Source organism: Scyliorhinus canicula, chromosome 18 (assembly GCF_902713615.1).
Source record: "Scyliorhinus canicula chromosome 18, sScyCan1.1, whole genome shotgun sequence".
NCBI classification, from domain to species: Eukaryota; Metazoa; Chordata; class Chondrichthyes; order Carcharhiniformes; family Scyliorhinidae; genus Scyliorhinus; species Scyliorhinus canicula.
In genome coordinates this window covers 129904782-129913664 of record NC_052163.1, presented here as the reverse complement: position 1 = coordinate 129913664, position 8883 = coordinate 129904782, and the positions used below count along the sequence as shown (strand labels likewise).

Below are 8883 nucleotides of genomic sequence, written 5' to 3'. Positions count from 1 at the left end.
GACAGTGAACTGCAAGTTGTAAAAAAAGATAGTTGCAGGATTTTTTTTTATTTATCATAAAAATGAAAGCATGCTACTATATTCCTTCTTTGAAAGTAGAAAATTAAGAATAATTAGTTTAAGGCACATTTTGATAATTTTTTTTTACATATATACCACTTCATTTCCTACACTTATAAATACAAATAGAAAACAAGGACAAACCCAGTAAATTGTAAGTAGGCAAAAGTGCTTGCATTGTTTACAGATATCCACAGCATTTACAATAGCTACAATCAATAGAACCTTATCGGTTAACAAAATAATTTATGTAAAAAAGTCAAAATGTACTGTTTACTGAACAAAAACAACATGAATAAATTTAATTCATGTTGACAACCCTGATATAAAAGGTAGAAAAGGGCCATTGGATTGGTTCCTGAGGCAAAGAGATTTTATAGCAGGCATCTTCAGATGGTGAATACTTTGGTATTTGTGTTCTATCCTTGTTAGAATACTATGTGAAAGTAGTAATATAAGGACACAAAAGCAATTAATCTCTGGTTTCTAGTATTACAGTGCATCCAAAATTTCAAATGGCAGATTAAAGCAGTTTTTAAGCTTTACAGCAGTCCCTGAATTAAATTTGTTTAAAACTACTCGATAGAACATTTACGGTTGGGTGCTTTAGATCAGCAAAAAATTACATACATCTTCCCTACTTGTTCCCGTCACATACACACCACCTGTATTCTATGTTCATTTCTGTATGTCAAGCAAACAAATATAACTGGGCTTGTGGATTATAGAGAGTCAATAACACCGGCTTGAGTCAAGCTTCAAAATGAACTGAAGCATTCTGGATGCTGACAATCACCTTTTTGGGTGGTTTCAAGTGTTCCTATATTCCATTAAATAGGTAGAGGAAAGGGTCAAGATATCTGCTTTTGATCCAGTAGATATCAGCGACTAGTGAATTTAGCAACTACAGACTAATGCAAGTGTTGGTTTTGGTGCTTAGTTTCTAGCCTAATTCATTAAACCTTATCCCTCCATTTAACGGGCTTCTTCACCAAGCAGTAACGGCGTCAATGTCACGTCAAAATCGCTTGGTTCAACCCATGTCACAAAAGGTGAAACAACAGCCATTACACACACACACACACAACTATCCCACAATATGCCAATCGTCACGTTTGTCACTTTGCTAAAATGGCTGGCATTTACCGTCCATCCCGCGGTGGGTTTTCCGGTGGCGGCGGCAGCTCGACATTGGCTACTGGTGGAACCTTCCAGTCTCGCTGAAGCCGGCGGCCCTTTGTGTTGCCCGCCGTCCGTGCCACTGAAGAACCCACCACAGGGGAGGCTGGAAAATCACCACCAATGTCTGGTTGACAGTTAAAAGGTCACAATTTTGCTCTTAGTATTTCTCCCCCTTGGCCAAAGGCAACAATAAGCCAGGTATTACTGAGAAACTATTTATTGTACCTGTTTTTAAATATGAGTTTTCATTTGCTTGAATTTACTTCCACCAGAACTCTGGAGTAATCAGTGGGAATGCATATATGGAATTATTTTTAGGCACTGGATTAGTCATCTTGGGTGTTATAACCAATGTTTTATTGTGACCCTTACATGCTAAAGACACAATTAGTGAATCACACAAAACACACATGGGACTAGCCTTGAATAAAGTGATGTACAGTACAACATGCATGTCAGTTTAACTGAAAAATGGTGATGCAGATTTTCGACAGATTAGTGGCAATCCTCTCTGTTCAGAATATCAACCACAAAAAATGGCTTCCCAGATCTGATTCTATCCTCTTCCCGTCTACACACCCACCACGCCAAGATAATTTTACTGTACCTGAGTAGGTGATGCAAGTGTTAGTATAAAGTTACTGAAGGGTGAAACTGCTTTGAGTCCCAATGTTTACTCCCAGTTTTGAATGGCTGGACAGTGAAAGGAACTTTTAAAAAACAAAAGTTACAGTAAGAAACCTGACTTTCATAAAACAAGTCTTTGAGATACTCCAAATGGATTGGTAGGTTTACAGTTCCTGCCAAGAACTGAGCAACAGATTTTATTTCATGACAGCTTAGATTATTTTAATTAAAAAAGTTGCATATTTATTCCAACCTTTGCCCCTTCTCTGCCCTACGATGGCATTGCTAGTGACTTACCAAGTGATCTTAGAAAGAGAAAGATCAGAAAACTTTCTACTGCAGTTTTTCTGAAGGAACTAGTGCAGCGGGACAGACATGAATAAAGTTGGGGAGAAAAGGTGATAGAAATAACATTTTAAGGAAGGAAAGTAATTTAAATAACATAAAATATTACTTTATTTCATATCATAAAAGGAGTAAAAACAAGTTAAAAGGCTGCCTTTCCCGCCAGAGATCACGTCTGTCAAATCAGCCAAGCTTTGAACATTTTCAACCAAATTGCTCATCAATATCTCATCAGATACCAACCCGTCCCACACAGCTCCGCGGCGAGAACAACCCAATTTAATTTGCTTCAACTCCAACATTAAGATCAAGGGTTGTAAACCTACACATTCATGTGGAGTGGCTCCGCACAAGAGTGAGGTTTCCAGGTTATGGTAATATTTTAAGGGGAGGGGACATAGATAAGCATATAACAAGACTTTAACCAGCACTTTCTGTAACTACACTCTTCATAAGCTCTGCAAAGTTGTTCCAATATTGTTGAAGACATGAGAAATATCCTTAAGTCAGGCAGCTTGTAACTCTGGAGATATACATCATGTGTTGCTGCTTTCCACAACATATATTTATACCACATGCTTAAAATATATAATTTAGAAACAAATTTACATCCATATCATACTACACGTTTGGCAATATCAAAAATATCACCACAGTTGCCAGACCATGTGTGGTATAAAACCTGTTACGATCTTTTTAAAAGATGACAGAGTTTACATATTTATAATAATCGTATGTTACAATGCTGCACTTTGTTAAAGCATATTAATAGTACATGGATAGTTTACTACACTGTAATTACACTGCTGTTACGTGCTTATTTAAGCCCCCCAAAACGTATTGCATAATAGGTGTGCAGAACAGCAGTTGCTTGACAGCAGAGACTGGTTTTCAATGTCACTAGGTCGGGACGAACTTTATTTTTCAACGATTGAACCTTATAATCTGTTACTTTGTATGATTCTTCCTTCTTGTGGATTTTTGACTGTGCAAATACTTGCGGAGATCTCGTCCGATATCCAGTTGCAATTGAACAAGTGCTTGGTTGATTACAACAACAGAACCAAAAAAAAAGTGAGAGAGAAATATGTCAGCTTCTGATAACGCCATACCAAAGATTCAAACGTTGAAGAAATCCATCTTCAAAGACTGCAGTCTTGAAGAAAATCTTCAGAGAAAGCAGCCTTGTCTCAGTAATGCAGGCAGTGTCATTGAAGGGAAAGATCTCGGACTTTGTCAATTTTAAGCCTGCATGTCAATATGGAGAAGGGTTGTGACTGGAGTCAGGCACTTAGCAGAGCAGCATTCTAGTCTTTTGTCATTCAGCCAGCATCCCAGAGGTGTGAAGATTGCCCATACTGAATAACACTTTGTCGATCTTGATTTATTAGTTGATCTTGCTCTACAAATGGATCATAATCAAGCCCTAACAACTCCTGTAAAACTTGTACGGGGTCAAAAGTATCTGATAAAATCTGAGTATTGCTGCTAAAAGCTTGCTCCGCAGATAAACTGTTCTGTGCATCACTTTGACATATTTGCAGTACTTGATTGGCTAGTAGTTGCCTGTTCTCCTCCTGCTTTTTCTTCACCGCCATGTCCATTTTCTTCAGCTCACCCACAACACTGTAAATGCAGGCCTCAGGAATCTTTATACCTGTGAAAATCAGCAGAAAAAGAGATGCTTAGGTTTAGTGAGGCTATTGCTGAAGTAGACCCCTTCATTATAAAATAGAATTATAATTGATAGGAGCTGCCAAATCACAGTAGGCACTTGTATTACTTGATGTGATGGATTCAAGTGTGTAAGTTTATTGTCTATTACAAACTGTACGTAAGGCTCGCTGTGGTCCCATCAGCTGTTTAAAGGGCCTCCCATAAGTTGAGCACTCGCATTTTTAGTTGTATATATTAATGGTTTAGAGTTGAACGTGGGAGGCATGATTGAAAAAATTTCAGATGTCACATAAATCGACCATGTAGCTGTTAGTGAAGAGGATAGTTGTTAGTGAAGAGGATAGCTGTTAGTGAAGAGCATGGCTGTTAGTGAAGAGGATGGCTGTTAATGAAGAGGATAGTTGTTACTGAAGAGGACAGTTGTTAGTGAAGAGGACAGTTGTTAGTGAAGAGGATAGCTGTTAATGAAGAGGATTGCTGTTAGTGAAGAGGATAATTGTTAGTGAAGAGGACAGATGTTAGTGAAGAGGATAGCTGTTAGTGAAGAGGATAGCTGTTAATGAAGAGGACAGTTGTTAGTGAAGAGGATAGCTGTTCCTGAAGAGGATAGTTGTTAATGAAGAGGATAGCTGTTAGTGAAGAGGATAGCTGTTAGTGAAGAGGATAGCTGTTAGTGAAGAGGATAGTTGTTAGTGAAGAGGATAGTTGTTAGTGAAGAGGATAGTTGTTAATGAAGAGGATAGTTGTTAGTGAAGAGGATAGTTGTTAATGAAGAGGATTGCTGTTAGTGAAGAGGATAGTTGTTAATGAAGAGGATAGCTGTTCCTGAAGAGGATAGTTGTTAGTGAAGATGATAGCTGTTAGTGAAGAGGATAGTTGTTAGTGAAGATGATAGCTGTTAGTGAAGAGGATAGTTGTTACTGAAGAGGATAGCTGTTAGTGAAAAGGATAGTTGTTAGTGAAGAGGATTGTTGTTAGTGAAGAGGATAGCTGTTAGTGAAGAGGATAGCTGTTCCTGAAGAGGATAGCTGTTCCTGAAGAGGATAGCTGTTCCTGAAGAGGATAGCTGTTAGCTCCAGAATGAGATCAATGGTTTGGCTGAGTGGCAGAGAAGTGGAATATGGAATTCAATCTGGAAAGTGTGAGGTAATGCATTTAGGGACGGTAAACAACGGAAGGGAATACTCAAAATGGGTAGATATCAAGAGGGTTTGAGAAAGTGAGAGACTTTGGAGTGCATGTCCACAGGTCCCTGAATGTGGCAGAACAGATGGACAGGGTGGTTATGAAAGTCTATGGAATGCTTTTCTGTATTGGGCGAGGTATTGAATACAAAAGCAAGGATGTGATGATGGAAATGTATAAAACGCTGCTCAGGCCATAGCTGGGGTTTTGTGTACAGTTCAGGTCACCACATCACAGGAAGGACATAATTGCTCTGGATAGAGTGCAGAGGAAAATTACAAGAATGTTGCCAGGGATAGAAAATTGCAGCTATGGGAGATATTGAATGGGACAGGGTTGTTTTCCTGAGAACAGGGAAGACTAAGGGGTGACCTAATTGATTGGCTAGATAGAGTGGACGGGAAAGACTGTTTTCACTAGCTGAGGGGTCAGTTACCGGGGGCATAGATTTAAGGTGATTGGCAGAAGCATCAGAGGTGACACAAGATAAAAACCTTTTCACCTAGAGGGTGGTGGGAATCTGGAATTCACTGTGGTTGGCGGCTGAGGTTGAAACATTCAACTCATTTAAAAGGAACCTGGATCCACATTGACAGTGGTGGAACCTGCAGGATTATGGACCAGGTGATGGAAAGTGGGATCAAAATGAGTGACTAGTCTCTTTTCTCCCCTTTTTTGTCCGGCACAGACACGGATGGGCTGAATGGCCCCTTTTTGCATCCTAACATTTCTATGGCTCTACATTCCTCTCACTTTGCAGTCGGCTGGAATGGGTGCATTGTGATCAGATTGGATGTGAAATGTTGCTGTTGGATATAGCAATGAAATGAAAATGAAATGAAAATCGCTTATTGTCACGAGTAGGCTTCAAATGAAGTTACTGTGAAAAGCCCCTAGTCGCCACATTCCGGCGCCTGTTCGGGGAGGCTGTTACGGGAATCGAACCGCGCTGCTGGCTTGCCTTGGTCTGCTTTCAAAGCCAGCAATTTAGCCCAGTGAGCTGAACAGCCCCTTTGTGGTGGTTAGGGTACTGGACGAGCCTGTCATGGGTTCAAATCTGGATTGATAACAGACAAATGATCACAACAGCTGCCAAAATGTCACCTGGCTCACTGAATGTTTTTCAGGGAAGGGAATCTGCAAAGTAACTCCAGTCCCACGCTCTGGCGTCAAACGTGACCAACGTTTCATTTCATTTAATTTTCATTTTCACAAGGGAAATTAGGTTTGCTGGCCAGCATCATAGTTCACAAACAAAAAACAAAACAAGAACATTACCCACTTGGAGTGTGACTCACAGCGGAACCTGATTTCTGTTCTCACCCAACATTCAGAAAAGCCAGAGTGAGGTAGGTGCGTAAATGCTGGAATTCACTGATCTGCAGCCTATGGTACAAGGATCTTTGGGGTGAATCTGTGATGGCTTCCACCAGAAATATCAGTTCAAGCTGGTCAGAATGGGGTGCTGGACCCCTTTCCCTTTCCTCATCTCAGTCCAAAATGATAGTCCCCTCACCCTGACTCACTGACCCCGTGTTTTAGATTCTCTGAACCAGCAGAAACAATCTCTCAGCGTCTGCCCTGTCAAACCCCTTCAGAAGTTTTCGGTTTCAATGAGATCACCTCTCATTCTTCTAAATTCCAGAGAGAACCAAACTCTTCCACAAGCAGCCCACTTTCAGGGTGCACTTGAGAAACAAAAATAATGGGCTGGATTCTCCCAAAATGGGACTATGTCCCCACGCCGGGGTAAAAACGGTGGAGTTTTACTCCAGAAATTCCGAGAAACAGGTTGAGCTAATTCAATGCCCTGCAGGAGGCTAGCAGGGACCCGGAGTAAATCTCGCAGCTTTAGCTGTGGATACGGGACCCCGCACCTCCGGTTCGGAGTCCGCGCATGCGCACGGCGGCGGCCTCCAGCAGCCGCGCCAAGCTCCTTGGACCCAGACAGAGAAAGGAGACCCGTCCAATCGGCGGTGCGCCCGAGCATCAAACCGCACGGATTTAACCCCCGGCCGTCTGTAAGGATCCCCCCCCCCCAGTGTCCTATCTCCCCGCCCCTCGGCCAGGGCGGCCGCGGACTGAGTCTGCAGCCGCCACACCAGCCGCCTGACCGGCAATAGGTGGTTAGTTCCACGCCATTGGGAACTTGGCCGTTGGGGAGCGGAGGTTCGCTGGGTGGCCCTCTGTCAATGGGCCCCAATGGGCCCCAAGCCACGCGGCGTACTCTGTGGTCAGCCCAATTTTTGGGTCCTGGAGAATCGCTGAAACGGTGTCAGCATGATTATGACGTGAAAGTGGATTCTCCGCCCCGGCCGCGATTTTGGCACAGGGCAGCGGAGAATCCAGCTCAATGTTTCTGCTCTGCAGAAGTCCGTTTTCCAATTCCTTCCTGTATTTCTAAACCCCCCCACCACCACCCCCACACAAAGCTCTAACCCCAAGTGGGCCTAGATGGGCCCAGGTCTGAGTGAGATTTGACAGAGGGGATTTTATACCAGGCTAGGGCATGTGAAATCCCAAATTAGCGAATCTCTGTACTCGGATAAGATCTAAATAATAAACCAGGCCCTAAGAATTTGAAATAGTTTACTGCAAATAGTGAAATTGCACATTGAAGAAAATTCTGACTATCCCAATAAATTTACATGGTTTGAAATGCCTAAAATGTTGAAATTATACCAGAGCCGAGAGGTGTATATCAAAAATCAGAAGCACGTGGTTTTCTTTACGAAAGCTGAGCAATTTTGCTGGCAATCGAAAAAAATTCTGATAAGTAATCTAAACATCTTTTAAATTATTGTGCGCAACGTTAGCATATAAATCCTTAAGAATTATGTACTGCCTTTGAATATTGTTGTAATATAAATTAACCTATTTTAAATAAGTTTTTTTTTATAAATGTTTTTTATTTAGTTTTCATGTTTTATATTGAACAAATTACAAATTGTTAGAGAGAGAGTATTTTAAATAAGTTGACAACTAAGATAAAATGCAAGACGAAGGATATCGTCTGTGAAGAAACCATTGTAATATTGCACAAAGTACTTGGTAAGGATGTTTTTTAACCTCCATTTCATATCTTTAACAAAAATTTAGTTCAGGTTCCTGATTTATTACTTCAGACTTTACCGTAAAAAAATCTGTAAATGGGTAAAACCATTAACTATAATAGGTATTTAAATTATATTCTTTAATTCATTAAGGAACAAGAACAGTTAGGCAGGCTATATTTAAACAATCGTAGAAACGTAATTTAATTTCAGTCAATATATTCTGCCAGATGACAGAGACATGGAGAACATGCATAAATAACGTTTCTGGAATGCAGTTTGTTAGATTGAGTGAATCAGAGCATTTCTGTGAATAAATGAAACGGATACAAATGTTAATGATTGCTCCACCAAGGGGCAAGTTAGCATACGATCAAAATTCCTGGCAAAGCATCTCTTCAGCTCCAATCCATTGAGAATTAAACCTATACTTACCAACTTGCTTTCTCTGATCTTTGGTTTTGAGGCGTACAATTTGCAAGTGACTGGAACTTGTAATATCAGACATAATGTTTCCAACTTTGTTCCAAACCCTTAGGAGTGCCCCACACAGCATGTAGTAATGACGCAGCCTCATGCCTTGAACACACTCCTTCCCCTGTTGTATGAGTTTACACTTCCCGTTCCTATGGATGACAGAAACTGGATGTTATCTCAGTCTTGTGCAGGACATGTCCCATTCGTTTGTTTTCAAAGCACATTCATTCATATTTTGAGCCAGCATAAAAAGTGGGTTTCAGATAAAATTAAAAAT

The 8883-nt window shown here is 40.9% G+C and overlaps 1 protein-coding gene across 3 annotated transcripts in view; it reads right to left on the bottom strand.

Moving 5' to 3' along the window:
• LOC119953753 (protein strawberry notch homolog 2-like) overlaps positions 1–8883 on the bottom strand; it is a 217847-nt gene continuing 208964 nt past the window's right edge. For all 3 annotated transcript variants that reach the window (XM_038778337.1, XM_038778338.1, XM_038778339.1), the window contains 2 exons: positions 8565–8755; positions 1–3871 (listed from right to left, as the gene is read on the bottom strand). In XM_038778337.1, the coding sequence (XP_038634265.1) occupies positions 3537–3871; positions 8565–8755 (526 nt within the window). In that variant the 3' untranslated portion in view covers positions 1–3536. The remainder of the gene's footprint in view (positions 3872–8564; positions 8756–8883) is intronic.